This window comes from Anolis carolinensis, chromosome 4 (assembly GCF_035594765.1).
Source record: "Anolis carolinensis isolate JA03-04 chromosome 4, rAnoCar3.1.pri, whole genome shotgun sequence".
Taxonomy (NCBI): Eukaryota; Metazoa; Chordata; class Lepidosauria; order Squamata; family Dactyloidae; genus Anolis; species Anolis carolinensis.
This window is the reverse complement of record NC_085844.1, coordinates 141,407,320-141,432,209: the sequence shown is the minus strand read 5'-3', so window position 1 is coordinate 141,432,209 and position 24,890 is coordinate 141,407,320. Positions and strand designations below refer to the sequence as shown.

Below are 24,890 nucleotides of genomic sequence, written 5' to 3'. Positions count from 1 at the left end.
TCTACTGTAATATTATATGTAATATATAACATATAATTAATATTATTATATGGTACTATTATTAGTATTATATTGTATAAAATGATAATATTATTATCAATATCATATATATATACACACACACACACACACACACACACACAATATATATTATATTATTATAACTGATATAAAAATATTATATTATAAATTAGGGCGGGGGGCAGGTAAATGACCTTGGAGGGCCGCATCCGGCCCCCGGGCCTTAGTTTGGGGACCACTGTTCAATACCAAAAGTTCTTTAAAAAAAATACAGAAAGGTAACCTGAAAACTTAGCATACACATTAACACATTTAAAGTTTCCTCTCTCCTCAGTGTCATTATAGGGAGTTCCCAAGTTATGAACGAGATAGATTTTGTAGGGGTTTTTTTTATTTGAATTTGTTTGTGAAGTCGAAACAGGTACTTTTAAAAGTGTACCTGTTATATCTTTCTCTTCATGTGTTCTACAGTCTTTATATGTGATCTACAGTCTTCTTTCCTCCCACTTCATTCCATGAATCAAATATTTGAAGTCAGAGGTTAAATTCAAGATCTTTTTAAAATTTCCTATAGTATATTAACTACATCTTCACCTACTAGTAAAGCTTTGCCTTCACTAAATTCTTTGCCAATCAGCTTCAATTAGCATGTTCACACAGACAAGCAGGGACATGTAAGTGTCCTGGCATCATGACAAGAGTCGACATGACAGCCAAGGTCCGGCTGTCTCAATTTATCTTTGCTTAATGCACATGAAACTTCAACACTGTTGTTTTTCTCTCCTTTCAAAGCTTCACTTGAAGATCAGAAAGGAACTATACTTTACTAGGCATATTTATGCATTTTTGGCACATCTTCACTCAATGTTTCTTCTCCTCTCTTGTACACCCAGCCCTTCCACTAATGTCCTTCTCCAGCAATGTTTCCTTCAATCTCTTCCACCTCAAAGAGATGTGGTTTCAAATATATTCCCACAACAGTACTGTCAAATATATTCCCACAACAGTACTATTTCCACTCAAAACCTGTGTAATAATTTAAAATGTTTCACTGCTGTACAAGATGAGTGCACAAGATAGATCAAAACGTCACTAAGCCATGCACAATACATAGCAAAACTAAAATGAAGATAGTACTAAGGCTCGAGATCTGATTCATCAACTATTTTATATAGTTGATCGAACATCTTGGAGAGATAGATATATATAGTTATTGTTTTAGAATGCAGCTTTAGGTAGCTACTTTGATTGATTGATTGATTTATTGTGTCAGAAGCGAACCAAGGGTACAGTTGTAATGTATTTGAAAACACAAAGAAAGTAAAAAACTTGGCATTATACTAAATGTCCTTTGACCAGTAGCTAGCCACTTGGAGTGCCTCTGGTGTTGATATAAGAAGGTACTCCATTGTGCATGTGGCAGGGCTTAGACTGCACTGTAGTAGGTGGTCTGTGGTTTGCTCTACTCCACACTCGCATGTTGTGGACTTCAGTTTATAGCCCCATTTCTTAAGGTTGGCTCTGCACCTCGTGCTGCCAGAGTCGCCCAGTCTTCTGTGTGCCCAGGAGGGAGTCTCTCATTCGGTATCAGCCATGGGTCAAACCTACTTCAATCAAACCTGATATTCAGACTAAAGATGACATCTTGAACATATAGATGTAAGATTCAGGTTGAGAGGAGAACTTTAGTTTTTATCCGAGAATTGTTGGTTTGGTTCCATTTTTGCATAGGATGACGTGAAATAAATTTAAAGTATTGTAAGTATTATAAATCATAAGCAAAATGATCAAGATCAATGCCAGATAAATTTGCTAATATATTTTTTTCATTATATGACAAGAGAGGTTGCTACTGCCCAGCCTTCAACGACTGTATTTCACACATATACAATTGGTGTAGTCTCTCTTTCTGAAACTAGTATCCACTCAAATGTCTACAGAACAGAAGTACTTGTAGTAAGTGTTCCGTGAGAAGACTCTGCCCCATCCCATATACTATTTTAGTAGAAGTAAAAGCTCGACACTCCTTAGTTGTCACTCCACTGCAATCTGTCTTCTCTTCATTTTTTCTCTTTTCCACTTTTTCCTTCTTGACTTCTTTTTTCTCCACTTGCTAATTTTCCTAGATGTTAACTCTCTGCACTAACTTTCACTCTCTTTACCTCCGTCTGCTTACCAAATAGCATGATTGTGTGTGTGTATACCATAATTCAGGGGCCCCCAAACTTTTTAAACAGGGGGCCAGTTCACGATCCTTCGGACCATTGGAGGGTCGAACTATAGTTGGCCACCGAGCAATAAATAATAATAATAATAATAATAATAATAATAACAACAACAATAATAATAATAAAAAGAGGGTTGGAAGAGACCCTTTGGGCCATTGAGTCCAATCCCCCTCTGCCTTTGTGCACCGAAAGCACAAACAAAGCACCCCTGACAGATGGCCACCCAGAATCAATGTTAATAATAATAATAATAAAGAGGGTTAGAAGAGACCCCTTGTGCCATTTAGTCCAACCCCCTTCTGCCTTTGTGCACCAAAAGCACTAGCAAAGTATCCCTGACAGATGGCCACCTAGACTCAATGTTAATAATAATAATAATAATAATAATAATAATAATAATAATAATAATAAAGAGGGTTGGAAGAGACCCCTTGAGCCATTTAGTCCAATCCCCTTCTGCCTTTGTGCACCAAAAGCACAAGCAAAGCACCCCTGACAGATGGCCGCCCAGCCTCAATGTTAATAATAATAATAATAATAATAATAATAATAATAATAATAATAATCAGTGCAGGTGGTCCCGGTGATGATTGTCACATTGGGTGCTGTGCCAAAAGATCTCAGCCGGCATTTGGAAACAATAGACATTGACAAAATTACGATCTGCCAACTGCAAAAGGCCACCCTGCTAGGATCTGCGCGCATCATCTGAAAATACATCACACAGTCCTAGACACTTGGGAAGTGTTCGACTTGTGATTTTGTGATATGAAATCCAGCATATCTATCTTGTTTGCTGTGTCATAATAAAATAATAATAATAATATTAATAATATTAATAATATTAATAATAATAATAATAATAATAATAATAATAATAATAATAATAATAATAATAATGGTTGTAAGAGAAGAAGAGACCCCTTGGGTAATTTATCCCAACCCCCTTCTGCCCTTGTGCTGTGGGGGCCGGATAAATGGCTTTGATGGGCCGCATCTGGCCCCCGGGCCTTAGTTTGGGGACCCCTGCTTTAATTGTTCAAATATTGTGGAAACCTTTTGGAGGAAAGCAGCACTGGAACTGATAAGAAGCTTTCTAGAAAAATAAACTTCAAAGGCTTCTCTGAAGCTTTGTCTTGCATAAATAGAGATGATTTATGCATCTTAAATACAAAATAACCCTCAGGTGCACATCTTTCAGCTCCCCCGCCCCCCCCCCCCCCCATATCCATGCCAAGTTTAACGTCTTTATGTTTCATGGGCTTTGAGCTCCAGTGGAGAAATTCATACACACAAGTGCAAATGCAAATTAAAACAGCAGATGTGGTGGTAGACCACTGCCTCCACAGAAACACTTCAGACTGAAGAAGGTAAACACCATGTGACAGAACTCTCCTTCACAAAGTGGAATTCTTATGTAGAACAGGTTTGTATGCCAGGGAAAAGCCTAGAACAATTATCCTTAATTTCTACAGTGCACAAAATTTTTGGAGATATAAAGTAATATTCTGAAATTCAATTCCATCTGTCATACAAGTTGGGACACACACAAGCATCAGTGACAGTCAGTGGTTCCCATGTCAGTGGGATAGTGGATACAATTCTTTATTAGGTTCAGCACCTTGGAGAATTCACTGAAAACTAGCCAAACCCTGAAATGCCCTTTTCAAATAGCAGACACCTGCCAACGTTTAAAGGTTTGTCACCTCAGTGCTATTTGTAGGAACTCAAGTTTAAGTCAGCTGTAAAGGCTTAACTAACTAAAGGTTTAACAGGTGGTGAATTGTAGTCCTCCAGATTTTACTGGAATGCAGCATCCATTCACTCTAAATAGCATTGCAATGGTGACAACTGAAGGGAGCTACAGTTCAATGTCATCTGGAAAACCACATGCTCTTCATCTATTCACTAAGAACAAGGAACATAATCATTTTGCCAATGTTTGATTTTCAAGAAGGGAATGAAAAAAGCCTGGATAAGAGCCATCAAATTCTTTTCCCCATATGCCATATGAGCAATTTGGCTTTTTAATGATGTCAAATATTATTGAACAAACAGAGAAAAATAATAGGCCCTCAACGGGGATGCTTTCAAAGCTACTGGGACAAGTATTGCTAAACCATACATCCATTATTCAGAATTGCAAACTACAATTCCAAAAGGTCTCTATGCCCTTGTTCAAAAGGATTGTATTTCTGTTCTTCATAATATTCCCCAGTTTCCCATGAAAGAGGTTTGGATACAAACATTATTGCAGCTTTATGTATTTTCTCCAATTTGGCTAATTTTTTAAAAGATTGTTAATCTTTGGAGAATAGGGAGTTTCTGTAATATACATCAGCCATACAAGAAATGAATTGTGAAGTACACATACACTTCTGAAAGTAGAAATAGCCTCCTCAATTACTTTCTATACTGGTCTTTAGCTAATATTATTTTATCCAATTCAGCTTATGGTTCTTTTCAAAGATACTTAACCACATCAAACAAACTTGTTACCCATCAAGCAAATTAATTTTTTTTTTCAAATTACTACTGCTTAAAATCTTGAAGCCAAAAAGAATTCCAGAGTTAGTATGGAAGCACAATTCCGTGCCTCAAGGGTAATACATATAATTATATTCTAAACTAAGTCCACTGCCCGCTTCAAATTTAAACCTAAGGAGTTTACAAAGCCATCAGGTAAACATAATGTAACTTTCCTGTTTAGAAATCAGACAGTTCTAACAGACCTCTTTGAAAACAATGTTTCAAAACCACTTTGCTAACTGGCCAGGCTAAAAGTGTTAAAACACTGAGGCTATTTTCCAAAACAGAAGTGGGTGGAAGATAAGTCTGGAAAGTACTGTGTGAATGGCATTAGGGCTAGTCCCAACTTTTCAAGATGAGCAGAAACAAAACCACTGGTACTATTATAGCCATAGAATTATGAACACTAGGTATCAACACAGGTGATTTTTTTTTGTATAGGAAAACCGTGATATCAATTGAACTCTACACTCCTAGTTGCAGAATTAATTCTAAAAAGATATCTTTTGCACCACATCCCAGCTAGGAAGATAGGGGTGAGGTGTTTCTATTAAAAACCTATATATGTATGTATGTATGTATGTATGTATGTATGTATGTAAACCTGAAGTCTGTCTTACACCTATTGTAATGAAGGCAAATAACTAATCACCTGGAGTAAGTATAAAATGCTCCAAAGTAATTAAAGGCAATCTAGAGCTTCCACTTTTTGGTAGTTTAACTAAGAATTTTATAAGCTATAAAATGAACTTCATCCCTTAAAGTGAGTTTTTTGAACCTATGCAAGAGTGAGCCTTTGCTTTCAACTTCATGCCTGAATATACTTTCTTCATATATCCTTTCCCCACAAGCATTATTTGTGAGTATGATTCTGTAATTATTTTTAAGGAACCAACGGATTTGAAGTGGTTAATTTACATTTTTTTTCATGTCAGGAGCAACCAGAGTTGCTTCTGGAGTGAGAGAATTGGCCATCTGCAAGGACGTTGCCCAGGGGACGCCCGGATGTTTTGATGTTTTAACCATCCTTTGGGAGGCTTCTCTCATGTCCCCGCATGGAGCTGGAGCTGATAGAGGGAGCTCATCCACACTCTCCCCAGGTGGGATTCGAACCTGGCAGCTTTCAGGTCAGCAACCCAACCTTCAAGTCACTTAGTCCACTACGCCATCTGGGGGCTCGTTAATTTACATGCATGGACAGTCATGTTAATAAGACATTTTGTAATGTGATATCTTCTTGAACTGGTCTCAAAGGTTGTCCTGACTGTTCTCCAGTATATTATACAACTGGTAACATTCCTTCACACTTCCCCGAAAGCAGGGGAAATGGCAAGTTTTTATATATTTTCAGGGTCTACAAGGAATAAGTTACAAATAACAAATTACAAATTACATATAACTGAATATATAAATACTACATTACATTACAATGGAGTGAAGAACAACAACCTCACTCTTTGTGTAGAATACTGATAACGTTAGTTACTTTTACAATTAAGAAGGTATGACTTCACTAAGCAAAGGATGATATGGTCAAGCAGGGTCCAATTTTTCCAGACCAAAGTAATCCAGTAGGACAAAGAAAATGAAGGTGAGGGACTGGAGTTCTGGTCATATCAGCTCTTTTCAGCATAGTAGGAAGTGATGACAGCAGGAGTTACAATTTGAAAACATCTGGAGATTCCCAAGTTCTCTATCTATCTATAAGTGATCCCTCATGGCTGAGTGTGATTGTCTTCAAAGGGTAGAGTCTTAGAGGTGGGTCAGTGACTATAAGTGACTGTAGAGACCTGTTCTGATCCACATGGTCTTTTGCAGTGAGAACATACATTTTCAGGTGCAAGGCAGACATGACAAGGGTTTGCTTGACATGCCTTCTTCTTGCCACATTTCCCCCTTTTGCCCTCTATTTGTGCCTCTTCAAAATCCACAGCATTGTTGACAATAGCTGACCTCCAGTTACAATACTTGAGGGACAGGGCTTCCCAGTTTTCAGTATTTATTCCACTTTTTGTTAGCTTTAAGGCCTCTTTAAATCTCTTTAGTTGTCCACCGACATTCCGTTTTCCATTCTTAAGCTGAGCATAAAGTAACTGCTTTGGGAGACAGTGATCGGGCATTCAGACACATGGCCAATCCAGCAAAGTTGATGGCGGAAAATCATCACTTCAGTGCTGATAGTCTTTGCTTCTTCCAGAATGCTGTTTGTCCACCAGTCTTCCAAAGAGATTTGCAGGATTTTTCAGAGGCAACACTTATGGAATCTTTCCAGAAGTTGAGAATTTGTAAATGGTCCATGTTTTGCAGGCATACAATAGAGTTGAAAGAACAAAAGCAGCTTGATATCCCTATGAATGTCCCAATCCTCAAACACTTTCAGCTTCATTTGAAAAAATGCTGCATTCACAGAGCTCAGACAGTGTTTGTATTCCCAGATTCCAGCTTATCTAAACTAAACATCATCTTAGAGTTTGCTCCATTGGAATTTACCTTAAGTTACCTTCACCATAATACATATTTTGTCATTCATGGGTGCATTAGATCATGCTTTCATTCACACAAGTTTATTTTGGAGCTTTGTACAAGCAAGCAATTCTTCTAGAAAACTACCTTCGTCCAAGTTTCCAATATAGTCAATGTACCTCAGAATACATTCAAAGACATAATTTGACCTGAGGAAATCAGGACATCATTCTGTGAAATACAGCACACAAACTTCGGAAGTTGGCCACCTTCCAAAGTCACTGAAATAAACTGGAAAATTCAATTTCCTCTTTCACAGTGGTGATTGGCAATTTAGAAGGAAAATAATGCATTCCCTCATTAAATTTTACATACGGTCCACAAAATCAGAATTAATTATTAAAACTATTCAGGATGCAAATGCTTCATCTCTGAGAAAAAAAATATGTTGGAATACAGCACACGCCAATGTAACACAAGCAAGGCCTGGAAGACAGCACAGGGACAGAATTTGGGTGATGCCCAAAAATTGACATTAAAATTAAACTTGTGACAGGCAACTGCAAAGACTTGGCATAAATTTGCCACACTAACAGCTTGATGCCATCTGTGTATACTTAGAAGTTAGTCAAGTGTATCCAACAGGAGTTACTTCCAGGTAAATAGATATATAGTGCACTCAATATATATGTGTGTGTGTGGGGGGGGGGGGTGTGTGTGTACGTTTCACTGGGACTATGATCTTGAAAAAGTTATACTAGAATCCACAAAGCATAATAGCTGGCCATGTCAGTTGAAGAATTTTAGGATTTACACCCAGGCGAATGTACATAGTGCACTCAAAAATACTATGTCCTATTGAACTCTGTGGTACTCAAATCTTGATATGTTATACTTTGGATTATAGAACCCAGAATCGTCAGTCAGCATGACAGTTGGTCATGTCAGTTGAAGAATTCTAAAGAGCTGTAATAAAAAAATATGTTTTCAGATATGGATTACATGCAGAAGAATTTTTTTTCGTGTTAGGAGTGACTTGAGAAACTGAAAGTAGCTTCTGATGTGAGATAACTGGCCGTCTGCAAGGACGTTGCCCAGGAGATGCCCGGATGTTTGATGTTTTACCATCCTGTGGGAGGCTTCTCTCATGGCCCCGCATGGGGAGCTAGAGGTGACAGAGGGAGCTCACCCTGCTCTCCCGGATTTGAACCTTTCAGTCAGCAGTCCTGCCAACACAAGGGTTTAACCTGTTGTGCTATCTGGGGGCTCCAGTGCAGAAGGTTAAAGCCTGCATCAGGCCCGTAGCCAGGATTTTGGTTTGGGAGGGGCTGGGATTTTGGTTCGGGGGGGGGGGGGCTGAGTCTGAGTGAGAGGATTTGCCCTAGCAAACCTTTTATATCGTTATTCCAATATCCCCATGCATATTAGATTAGATCATGATATGAATAAACATAACAGTTTAAATAATAAATATAAGATCTTCTCGTGGACCACCCTGGGAATTTCGGGGGGGAGCTGAAGCCCCTCAAGCCCCCCCCCCCCCCCAGGCTACATGCCTGGCCTGCATATATAATTTCATGCACAAAAAATAGCTAGGTCTGGGAACCAAAAATGCATATAACGCTTACCATATTCATATGAAGCAAAAAATAATTACAGCTGCTTTGAGTAAGCTGTCATTGAGCAAAATGTATGCCTAAAGGTGCTTTGTTTTTTTAAAAAAATAAAACAGAAACCAATGTCTTAGCATTTCTTACTAATAATGCCTGAAGTATTATTTTCTTAGCAGATTATGAAGGCTAGGACATTATTTACTGGGTGGCAACCATTCTAGTACATTATCCAATCAAGATCTTTAAACGCTGCCTTTCCACAAACTTTGCCAAGCATATCAAAGCACTTAAACTTTTCAGGAGGATTTCTAAAACAGTTCATTTATGCAAAGCCTTGCTAAGTGGCCATGGCTATGCCAAAAAGGAGATAATAATTATGTGAAGTGCAAATGGGATCTGTCAACTCCAAACCCTGAATCTAAGTCTTATAAATATTATTAAGTTCTAATGAAAGAAAGCGGACTACGGACTTCTGAGAACATATTTCCTTCTGAGATATATTTGCATAGACAGGCAAACTTAATATTTTAAACCATATTTATTGTCTTTACTTTTTTGATTTTCAGATTTTCTTGCTTGAAATGAACATTGTTGCCATGTCATTTCTATAAGCATTACAACTGTTGCAACAACTGTCTAAACCACAATAAAAATCATATTCTTGAAACAGAATTTAAGTAGCCCATCTGAGTAGTTTTGCATTTAAAATGAAGGGTAATTATTCTCACCACCAATATCAAATCCTTGAAAAGTTTTGCCATCAGTTTTTCAGTTATCCCTAAATAGGATTGGGTGAAGGGTGGATTTGGGCTGAATGTGAAGGAGATTGGCTGCTGTTGCTATATTATTAAGCTAATGTTGTTTCAGCATTTACGTTTATTCCAAAGCCATATACGGTAATGAACACTCTATGTTACCTTGCTATGCCTAATTATTAAACTTTGAAAACATGCATCTTAGGAGACAAAGATGATACACTTTATGAAATAATTCTGGGTATAGGTATGCTATTATTCTGGAGAATTGTTCCCATCTTTCCTGCAGAGAAGTGCATTCCCTGCAGCGGACAAATGAAGAGGGGCAAAACACTACTAGGGGAGATGAAACCTGAGATATGGGGGGAAATTCATTACCTAATTCAACAGACTCTGTCTTCAAATAAGTTACTGGCAACCTTGGAGCCATTTCAACACTGTTAAGTATCTTGCTTTGGATTTCACAAGCTGTCACGACCCAGGCTGCAGAGCACCAATAACCATACACAGAGGCCAGAATCTATCTAATATCTTTATTAAGGGAATATATAAAGTTAATAAAAGCAAGTATAGGAAATAGTTCAGAAGTAGACCTTTCAGGGAAGGTCAAAATTAGTCCAAAGAAACAATGTCCAATATGAAATATTAAGGTCCAAAGTTGTAATCCAATAACCGAAACACTCACTTTGCCAAGCAAAGTGAGGGGAGATGACAAGGTCCTTTAGTCCATGAAACTTGAGCAAGGCTAGGAAGTAACTTGATTCTTGGAACACAAGGCTTGAAACAAGGCAACAAGAAACGAGGAGCAAGAACAAGATCCGTGGTAATTACTTGGCAAGGTCCGGGAAGCTAGGCAAGATCCGGGGAGTAAACAAGGCTGGGAGCGGAGGCTTGGAAACAGGAACGAGGCTTGGAAGCGGGAGTAGCGCTGTCCACACACACTACTCCAGTAGCTGACGAATTGACTCCGCAAGATTCCTAAAGCGCAAGGAACCTAAATAGGGTCTCGTTTTCCCACCAAAGAACACTTCTCTGGGGAATCAGAACCGAAAGTCAATCTCTGTGCCCAGATGTATGACTCCCTAAAATTTCTCATGGAAGCAGGCTTAATCATCTGAATGCTTTGCTGCGATTCTCAGGCTTCTGCGATTAGCCTGCTGAACTCCTTTTTGTTGTTGATAATAATTACGGCGAGAAAATGGGGGAGATTTTGACTCAGGGCTTGTTTGGCAGATTTCTGGAAGACAAACCTCCTGCAGGTGCAAGGGCTCCAATTCTGGCTGGGAAAGTTCCCTTTCTGGCTGAAATGGTGGAAAACCCAAGTTTTCCTCTTCATCCGTCACAACAGCACTAGGAACGAGACTACATGGCCCATGAGTCATCACACAAGCATGTAAATCTCTGAAGAGAAACTAGGACAGAAATATATAAGATCCTGAAGTGAAAAGACATATCACTACATTCTAAGGCAGTGGCTCTCAACCTGTAGGTCCCCACGTGTTTTGGCCTACAACTCCCAGAAATCCCAGCCAGTTTACCAAATGTCAGGGTTTCTGGGAGTTAAAAACCAAAACATCTGGGGACCCACAGATTGAGAACCACTGCACTAGGGTCTTCAAATGGCAAACAGTACTTTAAAGCCAAAAGCTCCCATTCACTGATGCTCCCTTTTACCCCAACACGGCTCTCCATTCTCTGGGAATCATACAAAAACACCAGGAGAAAGCCCCATGTGGTGCACAAAGTTATTCTTTGTACATTAGAGATGGTGCTGTCTACTTGCATGTCAGTCTGGCCCACAATCAATATTAAGTCTGGATTTTCAAAAATGCAGCTCGCATTATACTAATGATACAAATGAGGACATTAAAAACAGTTGTGTATGGTGCACTTCAGTACAACACTTTAGTACATTCACTGTGATTAAGGACTGCTCATTGTGTTCATTTAAGTCAGAGGGATGATGGAAGTTGCTATCCAGAACATCAAAAAGGTCAAAGGTTCTCCATCATCTGCCAATCTAGGGCAAGATTCCAAGTAACCATACAATACAACTACCCTATTCGTGGAGACACATTCCTTAGTACAATTTATGGATATCCTAAGGGGGACATATCACAGAGTCTTCCAGACAAGCTATATTAAAATGGATTTATCTCTGCCTTTCTCTGAGGCTAAGAGAGTATGATTTGCCTAAGGTCACCGATTGTGTTTCTGAGAAAGTCGAACCATAGTCTCAAAAGTTGTATTCCAACACTCAAACCACTAATCCATGCCGAGGGGGTAGTAAATGAGAAGCAAAGGGATAAAGCGTTCACAATACAACAGAGAAGTTCAAAGGCTTTGCATAAAGAGTAACTATTGCTGTTGTTATCATCATCATCATTGTAAAAAAAGTCTTTTTTTGCAGTTTTCAGCAGACTAAAAACTTAAGAGCCAGAAATTGATATACCCTTATATGTGACTAAATATCAGCTAAGCAATTCATGGTGAATGTAGAATTCTCTAATGGCAAAAATATCTGTACTCAGTGTAGATAATAAAGTTTTAACTGAAGGAATATGAACAGTAGGAATAAAGTGGATTACAGTTTAACATTCCAATCTATTGCTATGGTACTAACCTAAGTTGACCACCCCTAAAACTGCAGTCCTACATAAACTTACTTCCATTAGGGTCAGATTAAGGCTTTTGCTTTTAAACAAAGTTTTCCCTGTCCCCTAGCTATTCCCCATAAAGAAGCCAATCAGACTGGCAGCTCCGAAATGGCAACAAGAAAGCATCTGCTGCTCCACCTGATGGTGCCAAGGTAAATTAATGGACTCAGGGCAGGCCATGTAGAAGACACAGCTCTCTTTCTTCTTCCACTTCTGCTCTTTATCCAATAGCAACCTATTGCTTAAGACAGCTGCCACACTCTTCAAAACAATGCTGAAATCAGAGTCCTATTTCTCAGGGAGTGTTCAGAATTGCACTGCCCATCTACTGAAACCAATGGGAAAGGGCCACTGTGTGACTGCATATTCTATTGCCTCCAATAGCATTCAGAAATAGCCCTATCCACATCACCAAGGAGGTCAAGCAAGCTTGGCTAATTCTATGTTTTCCATTGTGGCACTTCAACATCAGAACTTCTGACGTATCTTAACAGGCTTTTCCGGCAGATTTAGATTTTTTTCCCCCAAAGCTATATCACAAGCAATGGGAAAGAATAACAAATAATCAATCTGCGAGAGTTGTGCATGAACAACCATTCTCTCCCCCGACCCCAGATTTGATTCTGTAACATGGCTTCAACATAATTCTGAATTATGACAACCCTATCATATGCTGGGTTCAGGGTTTTAGTTTTGTTTTTGTAAGACTGATTCAGAAAAGGTTGCTATCCTTTTCCTTTGAGGCTGAGAAAATGTGACTTGGCCAAGATCACTTTTCCCCACAACTGAGCAAGGATTTGAACCCCGGTCCCGTGAAGTCCCAGTCCAACATTCAGACCACATTGGCTCACCTTCACCCACTGATGCACTTCTTTCTTACATCTGAGAAGCAATGGGTGGGGTGATATTCCCCACTATGAATCAATCCCTCCCTGTCTCAGCGGCGGAAATCCATGACATCCTACATGCCCCGGGGACACCCTCCGGAAACCCTATAATTGCTTTCTTAATCATCACTAACGTTAGGTGACACAGCATCAAAAATAACTGGTGCTACATTGTGGCTGTGGTGAGTCTGTGGAACTCCCTTCCAAGGAAAGCTAGGCAGGTGTCCTCCCTGTTGTCCTTCCTGCCAGCAGGCAAAGCCTGTTTTTTTTTTTAATTATTCAAAGCAGGCTTTAAGCAGCTGTGGCTGCTGAGGAAAGGGGAGGAAATGGGCTGATACACCTTTAACACTGCTTGTACTTCAGCTTCTATCATTGTACATCCAAGACAGTCATACCGTATATACTCAAGTATAAGCTGACCCGAATATAAGCCAAGGCACCTAATTTTACCACAAAAATTGGAGAAACGTATTGACTCGAGTATAAGACGAGGGTGGGAAATGCAGCAGCTACTGATAAATTTCAAAAATAAAAATAGATATTGATAAAGTAACATTATTTGAGGCATCAGTAGGCTAAATTTTATTGTGTGTGTATATGTGTGTGTGTGTGTATATATATATATATATATATATATATATATATATATATATATATATATATATAAACTAATTTAAGATAATAATAAGACTTTAATAAGATAAGACTGTCCAACTCTGATTACCTATATATTTGAGTATAAGCTGACCTGAATACAGTATAAGCCGGCCAGGACCTCACTCGAGTATAAGCCAAGGGGAGTTTTTTCAGCCCTGAAAAGGACTGAAAAACTAGGCTTATACTCGAATATATAAGGTAATTTGTTTTGTATTTGTGCTGGCTTTTAAACCATGAACAAGTTTAAGCCCCAGTTTAGGGGGGAAATGGCAAGATATATATTTATATCTACCCCCTCTCTTTTGTTTGGTGTGTTTAATAATAATAATAATAATAATAATAATAATAAACTTTATTTTTATATCCCACCCCATCTCCCTGAAGGGACTTGGGGCGGCTCACAAAAGGGACAAGCCTGAACAACGACACAACATATTTGACAAAACTTAAAATATTACAACGAAACACAAAATAAAATAATAGACAATACATTAAAATCCAAGCAGATAAAATCAGAGTAATTAAAAGCGAACCAGCAGGGACAGGTTTCATAAAGTGCTAGATTATGGAAATGAGTAACAGTGATAAAGTGCCGTACAGTTTTATAAACATAAAGAAGTATTCTGATGACAACTCTATTGGGCCTATTCATATATTTTTTTTAAAACTGTTAAACACCCCAAACAAAAGAGAGGGGGGGGAGAGAGAGAGAGAAGACCACTAAGCCTATATCTCATGTAGCACTTTGTTCAAACTTCAGGCAACTGAACTAAGATATCTTTTGTCCCTTTCTTGCACAGATATGGGGAAATTCACTCCCCAAATTATGGAGCCCCCGGTGGTGCAATGGGTTAAACCTTTGTGACAGCAGGATTGTTGACTTGATGGTTGGGTTGCTGATCTGAAGGTTGCCATTTCGAATCCAATCCAGAGAGAGTGTGGATGAGCTTCCTCTGTCAGCTCCAGCTCCTCATGTGGGGACATGAGAGAAGCCTCCCACAAGGATGGTAAAAACATCAAAATATCTGGGCGTCCCCTAGGCAACATCTTTGCAGACGGCCAATTCTCTCATACCAGAAGCGACTTGAAGTTTATCAAGTCGCTCCTGACACGGAAAAAAAAACCCTCCCCAAATTACTTTCAACTGCATCCTTTATTCTTTAAGCATCCTAGTGGGCACCCTAAGCAGCCCAATGGAAGCTCTTTCAAGCCTACCATTTGAGATCAGTGCAACAGAAGTGTCATCATTCTGGCTGAACTGGGCTGATTACTTTGTATAGGTCAAATGGTTTCCTAATGCCTCCGCCTCATCCACACACATAATCTACAAAGCCCTCTGCAATACAATGCCCCATTCAAGGTACCAGAGCACAATTCCCTGCCACACAGCAATGATATCCCATTGCCTTTCTTGCCGTCAATTTTCTCTAAAGACCACATAATGCACAAAAATGCTCTTAGCTCCTTTCTGAATTTCTCTATTTTTTTTTGCCAAGAGAAAAAAGTGGGCACGTGTTTCTACATCTGCCAATGAAACCTTCACGGGATGAAAAGAACAGAACCCTCATCTTTTCTTCTTTTTTTTAGGTTCGGGGCTCTTTTTATCCATTCCTGTGTCTGTTGCAATTACAGATAACCGGAATGGAGGCTGTCAACTTCCTATATGCTTGTTTTAGATGACAGAGTTCCTCTTTCGTTTTGTTCCTTCTTCTTTTTTATTTGTGAACTGCTGAGCCAAACTGATCAGGGCGGACTTAGGAAAACAAGTTTCTCAAAAGTCCAGGAAATAACCCACACACTTTTGCTTGCAAAATAATACTATCTAATTATATCTATATCATAAAAGTTCATATGTATGTATGAATATATCTACTGTATATTTGTATATATTTTCCCACATCCAGAGAGCCCTATGTTTCTCTTATCTACAACGGATCTGGTCCAAACTTGGCACATAGTATTTATAAATACTGGAAGGGTTTGGGAGGAAATGACCCATGTCGTTGGGAATTATAGTTCACCCATAATCAAAAGACACTCCGGACCCAACTGAGGATGGATCGGGAACAAATTTGGCATACATAACCATCAAGGCCAACTTTAAACACTGATTCAAAGTGTTATTTCCTGTTTCATTGTGCGGTACTTACTTTGAAAGCAGTTGTTCTACTCCAGAAACCCTGTTTTTGTGGCTGCCACAAACTACGTTGAGTTTGGTGGAGACTCGATGAGAAATTCATTGAAAAACTGTAGCAAAATGTGTTGCAGGATGTCCCTCAAAAACAAAGTTTTTGCAGTTTAATACATTTTTCCAATTCTTTTATGACAGGACCAATTAGGAAATGGCATTTATAACCCAGGAACAAAAATCGTGTTACATAGTGTCTTTATCATTACAAAATCCCTAACCCGGGCATTGGAGGGTACCTAAACTAGTGTTATATTTTATTATTATATTTATTTATACCCCGCTTTATCTTCCCCAAAGGGGACTCAAAGTGGCTTAACATAAAAGCATCAACATAACCATTTAAAATATACAAATATACAAACATGAAAACAGGATTAAATATAAACAGTGTTTTTTTTAATTCCCAGTTAAACATAATTAAAATAAATTCATAATTAAATGTGAGTATATATATAAACATAAAACAACATAATCGGGATGTAAAACTGTATCCTTGACAGGCTGTTCCTACAAAGTACCAAACATCAAGAGAGAGAAAATAACAATGGGACGAATTAAAATCAAAATATTGTTATTACTGATGGGGGGGGGGGGTGTCTGTCAGTCCTGTTGGTTTATTTAGTTCCAGACCTAATTGATCTCAGTATGCTGATGACACCCAAATATATTTCACCATGCCTTCAAAAACAGCTTCAACTAAGGGTAGTGTATCTCCACTGAATGAATGCCTGGAGCAGTTAATGGGCTGGCTGAGGAAAAACAAATTGAAACTGAATCCAGACAAAACAGAGGTGCTTACTATCAAGGGTCCTCATCTGGGGATAGAAGTGTGTCAACCAGTTCTGGATGGAGTTACACTCCCCTGAAGGACTGTACTTGCAGCTTGGGAGTACTCCTGGATCTGTCTCTCCAAATGTCAGCCTAGGTAGATGTGATGGTCAAGAGTGCTTACTATCAGCTTTGGTTGATCTGCCAGCTGAACACCTTCCTAGATTTGGAGGACCTGGTAGTGCACACACTGGTAACATCAAGGTTGGACTTCTGCAAAGCACTTTACATTGGGCTACCATTGTACTAAGTTTGGAAACTTCAGTTAGTTCAAAATACAGCAGTTTGATTGGTTACAGGAACATCTAGGAGTGAGCATATCACACCTATGCTAAAGTCACTCCACTGGCTGCCAATTAGTTTCCAGGCAAAGTACAAAGTGTTGGCTTTGATCTTTAAAGCCCTACATGATTTGGGTCCAGATTACCTAAAGGATCTCCTTCTACCACACAATCCGCCCTGCACACTTCAGTCTTCTGGGGGACATCTGCTCCAACCAGCCAGGACCTGACTGGCAACCACCACCCAGAGGACCTTTTCATTGGCCACCCCATGACTGTGGAAGAACTCTGACAACTAAAGGAGCTGTTGGAATTAAAAACCATGTAAAGACCAATCTCTTCCAGCAGGCCTATCCAGATAGTCTTTAAACATGAATTTTAATCCTTTGTTTCAATCAAGGAACATGAAAGGCACAGCAGACTTCTCAAGCAGAGAAGTCAGCCACAGCAGAGCATTTGATGAACCAACCTGGAGACCGCATATTATTTGAGAACACAGAAATGCTGGATCACTCTAACAACCACCACGTCACACTATGTAGAGAAGCCACTGAAATTCACAAGGATGTGGATAATTTCAACAGAAAGGAGGAAAGCATGAAAATGAACAAAATCTGGCTACCAGTATTTCAAAAAACCTCTAAAATCAGTACAGTAAATAAAGAACAACACTCAGAAAACAGGAGAATTCCAGACATGAAACAATCAGAGCCAGCTAACACCTCCTAAAAAAGGATTCCCCCAGGCAGGAATCACCCAGGCCTTGAAACTGCAAGGCTTTTCAATGCTAATCAAGATGATTAATTGCAACATTGACACTTGCCTCCAACAGACAAGAGTTCTTTCTCCCACTCTGGACCTTCCACAGATATATAAACCTCCCTTTCCTATTTTCCAACAGACCTAACAACATCTGAGGATGCCTGCCATAGATGAAGGCGAAATGTCAGGAGAAAATGCTTCTGGAAGATGGCCATGCAACCCATCTAAAAATCTATTTTTGCACACTGGCCTACAGAGAGAAGATTATTAATTTATCATTGATTCCATCCTGAATGATGATGTTGTCAAGAATTACCTTAATTTATAGGAGAGCCACATTTTTATACTTCAATACTTTATACTATATACAGATTTTAACTTCTGAAGGTGTTAGTTATGAGGCCTGACTATCTGATTGTATGTTTGGCTAAGGTTGCTTGATTCGGTGATTTTAACTGTTTATTTAACTCTTAATTTTAATGGTTTGCTCTGTTCGTTTATTCTGTTATTTGCACATGGCATTGAACGTTTGCCACTTTATTTTATTTTTGGAAGCCACCCTAGGTCCCCTAGGGGAGAGAGGGTGAGTTAAAAATAAAGTTGTTGTTATTATTATTATTATTATTATTATTATTAAAGTTATTATTTTAATCGTGTCAGAAGAGACTTGAGAACATACAGCAAGTTGCTTCTGGTGTGAGAAAACCAATCATCCAGAGCACTGTTGCTCAACCTGAGGGTCAGGACCCCTGGGAGGGTTGCAAGGGGGTATCAGAGGGGTCACCAAAGACCATCAGAAAATATATATTAATTCACAGTGCTCTCTGGAGGTAGGTGAACTACATCTCCCCTAAATCACTATCAATTCCAAATCCCCCCAGTATTTTCTGTTGGTCATGAGGGGTCTGTGTGGGAAGTTTGGCCTAATTCTATTGTTGGTGGGGTTCAAGGGGCTCTTTGATTGTAGGTGAAGTATAAATCCCAGCTACTACAACTCCCAAATGTCAAGGTCTATTTCCCGCAAACTCCCCCAGTGTTCACATTCGGGCATATTGAGTATTTGTGGAAAGTTTGGTCTATATCCACAGTACTCTCTGGGTCTACAACTCCAAAACTCAAGGCCAATGCCCACCAAATCCTTCCAGTATTTTCTGTTGGTCATGGGTGTCCTATGTGTGCCAAGTTTAATTCAATTCCATCACTGGAGTTCAGAATGCTCTTTGATTGTGGGTGACCTATAAATCCCAGCAATTACAACTTCCAAATGCAAAATCAATTCCCCCCCCCCACCCAATACCAACCCCACCAGTATTCAAATTTAGGTGTATCAGGTATTTGTGCCAAATTTGGGCCAGTGAATGAAAACACATCCTGCATATCAACAATAACAACAACAACAACAACAACAACAAAACTTTATTTGTATACTGCTCTATCTCCCGAGAAGGGACTCAGGGTGGTTTCCAGCAGGGCCGTAGCCAGAAAAAAAATTCGGGAGGGGTTTTGAAAATTTGGGGGGGGGGGGTTGAACCCCTAGCACCCCCCCCCCTCGGCTACAAACCTGTCAATATCTGCTTGAGATAGTGCCTGGAGGGACTCTTAATGTTTTGCGTCTCATAGACTTAGCATGGGGATTTGGTTAACCAGTTAAAATTCATGAGTAAACCAGGGTTTTTTTTATAACCTGAAAAATTTCGGGGTGGGGTTTGAACCCCTAACCCCCCCCCCCCTCGCTACAGGCCTGGTTTCCAGCATATCAGATATTTACATTACGCTTCATAACAGTAGCAAAATTACAGTTATGAAATAGCAACGAAAATAATTCTATGGTTGGGGGGGTCACCACAACATGAGGAAGTGCATTAAGGCATCGCAGCATTTGGAAGGTTGAGAACTAAGACCCTTCTCTGCCCTTTATCCACTCCCTGGCCCTATGATACTCTGATGCTCAAGTTTTACCTATCCCTTATAACTGAACTTGTCTACTTTGAAGTCCTGTTTACTGGTATTTGAATCCTTGATGGAGTATATTGATTTGGATGTGGAATCTTATTTATGTTTTTAATAGAATTGTTTTGTCTTAGGATGTTGTTTATTATATTTACTATGTTTAACTTTGTTGTATGGTGTTTTTTTGATAACTGAATGCTTTTTATGTTCATGTTGGAAACCACCCTGAGTCCTCTTGAGGAGGTGGAGCGGTATATAAATAATTTTTTAAATTATTATTATTATTATTATTATTATTATTATTATTACAACTGGTCTACAGAGACGTTGGCAGGGGGTTAGACTGGATGGCCCATGAGGTCTCTTCCAACTCTATTATTCTATGATTCTGTGTTGCCCAGGGGATGCCTGGATGTGTCACCATCCGCTGGGGGGTTTCTCTCGTGTCCCTGCAAGCTAGAGCTGACAGACGGGAGCTCACCCTATCTCGCGAGTTCAAAACAGCAACCTTCAGGTCAACTTTTCGGTCAGCAGTCCAGCCAGCATAAGGGTTTAACCCAGAGGTCCCCAAACTACGGCCCGCAGGCCACATGTGGCCCATCGAAGCGATTCATCTGCCCCACCCCACGGCACAAAGACAGAAGGGGGTTAAGGCTAAATGACTCAAGGGGTCTCTTCTTCTCTTCCAACCCTCTTTATTATTATTATTATTATTATTATTATTATTATTAACATTGAGGCTGGGAGGCCATTTGTCAGGGGTGCTTTGCTTGTGCTTTTGGTGCACAAAGCTAGAAGGGGGTTGGACTCAATGGCCCAAGGAGTCTCTTCCAACCATCTTTATTATTATTATTAACACTGAGGCTGGGAGGCCATTTGTCAGGGGTGCTTTGCTTGTGCTTTTGGTGCACAAAGGTAGAAGGGGGTTGGACTCAATGGCCCAAGGAGTCTCTTCCAACCATCTTTATTATTATTATTATTATTATTATTATTATTATTAACATTGAGGCCGGGAGGCCATCTGTCAGGGCTGCTTTGCTTGTGCTTTTGCTGCACAAAGGTTGAAGGGGGTTGGACTCAATGGCCCAAGGTGTCTCTTCCAATTATTATTATTATTATTATTATTATTATTATTATTGCTCGGTGGACAATTATAGTCCGGCCCTCCAATGATCTGAGGGATCGTGAACTGGCCCCCTGTTTTAAAAGTTTGGGGACCCCTGGTTTAACCCATTGTGCCACCCCGGCTCCAGTTATCACTATGATTATTATGATCTCCTTCTTTCCCAAAGAGCTGCCAGCTTCCCCAGCTCCCAAGAGACCTCCAACCTTTGTTCTTTCCAAGCCATCTCTCCCGGGGACACATTGAAAGCCTCTCCGAGCGCGTCTGGCAACTCTTGGCCCGATTCAAAAGACATCCTCCCCGGAGTGAAAGGTGGCTCGCCTCCCGAGAGCCCAGAGGCCACGGCAAAGTGACCTCCTGCATTGGAACAAAGGCATTAAGGAGGCGAGGGAGAACGTGGGACGAGGCGGAGAGATAGATGGAGAGGGAGAGCAAGAGCATGGAGGGTCAAGGCGAGGAGCCGGACTTTACCTGGGACATCTGCGGCCTCAGGTTGATCTCCTTGAGGTTGATGGAGCGCGGGCGCAGGTTGTTGAGGAGCTGGCAGAGCAGGACGCCATCGCGGAGGGTCTGGGCCAGGTCGAACACCTGCGCCGCCTCCCAGGTCACCCGGTGGTTCGGGGGCAGCACCCGGCACTGGATGAGCCAGTGGGCGCACTGCTTCCACGGCTCCATGCGCCCCGCTGGCTGCCCACAACTCCGCTGGCCGCCTCCACCGATCGCGCTCCCTCTTCTGCCTTGGCTTCCTCTCTCTCTCTCTCTCTATCCGCTCAGAAGAAGAGCAGCCGCGGAAAGGCAGCCAGCCAGCGAGCTTGCGCGCACCCGCCTTCCTTTCCTGCCTCGGGAGCGCGCGCGGAAAGAAGCAGCAGCCGCGAAGGCAAGAGCGCGCCCTTTTCTCCTCAGGCGTCTGCCTTTGCTTCTCCTGCCCCAGAGAGAGTTGCTGAGGGGAAAACAAACACCCCTAAGACGCAGCAAGAACCCCTCTGCCCAAAGTCAATGGCTCTGTACAACTCCCTGCTGCTACTACTACCAACAGTGTTGTCTTCTATCAACACAGAGCGCTGCTTCTAAAACTCCTAAGTCCCAACCCTTTCCTCAGTGAGTTGCTGTGAGTTTTCCGGGATGTCTGGCCATGATCCAGAAGCATTCTCTCCTGACGTTTCGCCCACATCATCAGAGGTTGGGAGGTTTGTTGGAAATTAAGCAAGTCAGGTTTTTTTCTATGTATTTATAAAAGAACCAATTAGGAAATAATATTCATAACCCAGGAACAAAAATCGAGTTATTTATTTATTTATTTACAATATTTATATTCCACCCTTCTCACCCCGAAGGGGACTCAGGGCGGATTACAATGAACACATATATGGCAAACATTCAATGCCAACAGACAAACAACATTCAGTTTTAGACAGACACAGAGGCATTTTTAACATCTTTCCAGCTTCACGATTCCGTAATGATTAGTGTAATCATTGTAAAGAATCTATAAAATACATACAGTATATGAATATGCACTAATAAGTTTAAGAAGCCCTCAAAAGAGCAGAAACACCTTTACAATTGATTTATCTGAGGTGTGACAGATAAGTAACCTGGAAAGGTCAACTGGACACTAAAATGGACATTAAAATGGACACTGAAGATCTGGAAAATAAAACTTCTCAAGAGGACAATAGGAAGTTATCCCTTTTTTAAATTGTATTTTTTCTAATTTTTATTTATTTATTTATTTAGGGTTTTTTCTTGGTTTTTTCTTTTTTTTCTTTTTCTTTTCTTTTTTCTACCACATTTCTTAATCTTCTATGCTTTTTTCACTAACTTATCCCCTTCGCTTACTCAATTATCTCCCCCATGGTATTGTCTTCCTCGCTTTTGTTGTATTTTAACACTTGAAAAGCAATAAAAATTATATAATAAGCCCTGGCACAGAGGGCATCACCACTATATAATGAATGTAGTTTGACAGCCCTTGAACTGCCATGGCTCCATGCTGTGGAAATAGGGGAGTTGTAGTTTGACCAGGTATTTAGCCTTCTCTGCCAAAGAATGCTGATGCCTTGTTAAACTACAAACTTTAATGAATGATGTCAGTCTGCTGTGAGTGGGATTTTGGGGGCTGTCTAGTTTTCAAATGTATTTTCCCTTTTTTTATTTATATCTAGCTTGGGTACCTGGCGGTTGTTCCTATCTCTAAAAGCTCAGTTTTTTCAGGATTTATACAACATTATTTCTTTCCATCCCTCCTTCAAGTTCCCTGTGCAACTTCCTTATTCTTTCTCAATCCTGGCTCAAACGAGTTATTTACTCTTTATTTAAAACTAGCCTGGGTCCCTGGCGATGCCTGGGTTATTTGAAAAGGGCCTTGTTTGTTTTTGGATGTTAGGTAATAGCAGTTTGATCATATGTCATGCTATGTCTTAGAGAAAAACTCAGTCTTTCCTATTGTTTTTTAATTAATGCTCCCATTAGAAAATGCATAAGGATGTGGGTGAACTACAGTTCCCAAAAATCTTGGGTCAGTTCTCTGCAAACTTCACTAGTATTCACAGTTGGCCATGTTGGGTCTGTGTGCCAAGTTTGGTCGAGATCCCTCATCTGCTGGATTCAGTATTCTCTGAATACAGGTGAACTATACGTCTCTGATGCTAAGGTCAATCACCCGCAAAGCCTGCCAGTATTACAGTTGGCCATGATGGATCTGTGTGCCAAGTTAGTTCCAGGTCTATTGTTGGTGCAGTTCAGAGTGTTCTTAGATTGCAGGTGAACTATACATCCCAGTCCCTACAACTCCTATAAATCATGGTGAATTCTCCCCAAACCTCTCTCTTTTGTATGTTCAGTTGCTGTGTGCCATAGGAAAGAGTAGAAAAGGGTTAAGGGAGAGGGAGAGGGTGGGATCATGCAAATCGAAACAGAAAGGAACACTGGGATATGCTCGCTGTAACCTGCAATGTCCTTGGAGAGAGTGACTTGGTGGCTTCTCAACAGTGAAGCCTGTTTGTGGAGGCTGGAGGCTGTCTGTGTGAATAGACATCCGTGCCAGATACACAATACAGATTTTCACTTTTATTATGTATATAGATTTTTATTCAGAAACACAACAAAAAGCAAAGATATAAACCATAAGACAAAAACAGTAGAAATACATTTTCTTAATATAAAAACATACTACTACTACTACAACCACTAGAACTTCCCCACACACTAACTATTAACTGCATACATATCTAAATTACCTAGTCAAAGGGTTTTACATTCTCTGCCTGATATCTTTATTTTCTCAATTGTCCACACTTATTAAAAGAAGGCAAACCATATAGCCTTTCCCATAAAATGATACTCTTCTAGTTAAAAAAAAAAAACAGTAACAGAGGTTTTACCTCATCTTTGCTGAAGAAACTTAATAAGCCCCTAGAATTTCCCTTTAATCCACATCATGAGTTGTCCATTTCCACTAATTCACACATTTTGTTTTCAAAAGTATTTTTAATTGTATTTTAACTGTTATACTCATGATGCAAATATGTGTTTTATTATGTTCATATGCATATGTATTTGTTTCATTTTAATTTATATTGTGTCACAACACTCTTAGCTGCCTTGAGCCCCTATGGGAAGAAAAGCGGAGAAAAATAAAGTAAGCAAATCAATACATTTCCCAGGATTCTATAGCACTGGTAGTTCAAGTAGTGTCAAACTGCATTTGTTTTACAGCATAGATGCAGTCAAGAAATGCCTTCTGCTAACAGGTTTGTACTGTATAGCATAATTATCATACTACACCAGAGCTCTCCAAACATTTAATGCTGGTGATACACTTTTTAGAGATGCATCATTTTGTGACACAGTAATGCAGTTTTACTAGCAAACCGGATGTTATACCAACGCCTTACTAGAGATTCAGACACATACATAAATTACAATAAAGAAATGTATGGGGAC

The 24,890-nt window shown here is 39.9% G+C and overlaps 1 protein-coding gene across 3 annotated transcripts in view; it reads right to left on the bottom strand.

Moving 5' to 3' along the window:
* vav3 (vav guanine nucleotide exchange factor 3) overlaps positions 1–21,776 on the bottom strand; it is a 218,550-nt gene extending 196,774 nt beyond the window's left edge. For 2 of the 3 annotated variants that reach the window (XM_008109114.3, XM_062977938.1), the window contains exon 1: positions 21,417–21,776. In XM_008109114.3, coding sequence (XP_008107321.1) covers positions 21,417–21,620 — 204 coding nt within the window. In that variant the 5' untranslated portion in view covers positions 21,621–21,776. The remainder of the gene's footprint in view (positions 1–21,416) is intronic. The other variant, XM_003220077.4, reaches the window with a different exon arrangement.
* Positions 21,777–24,890: the final 3,114 nt, after the last annotated feature.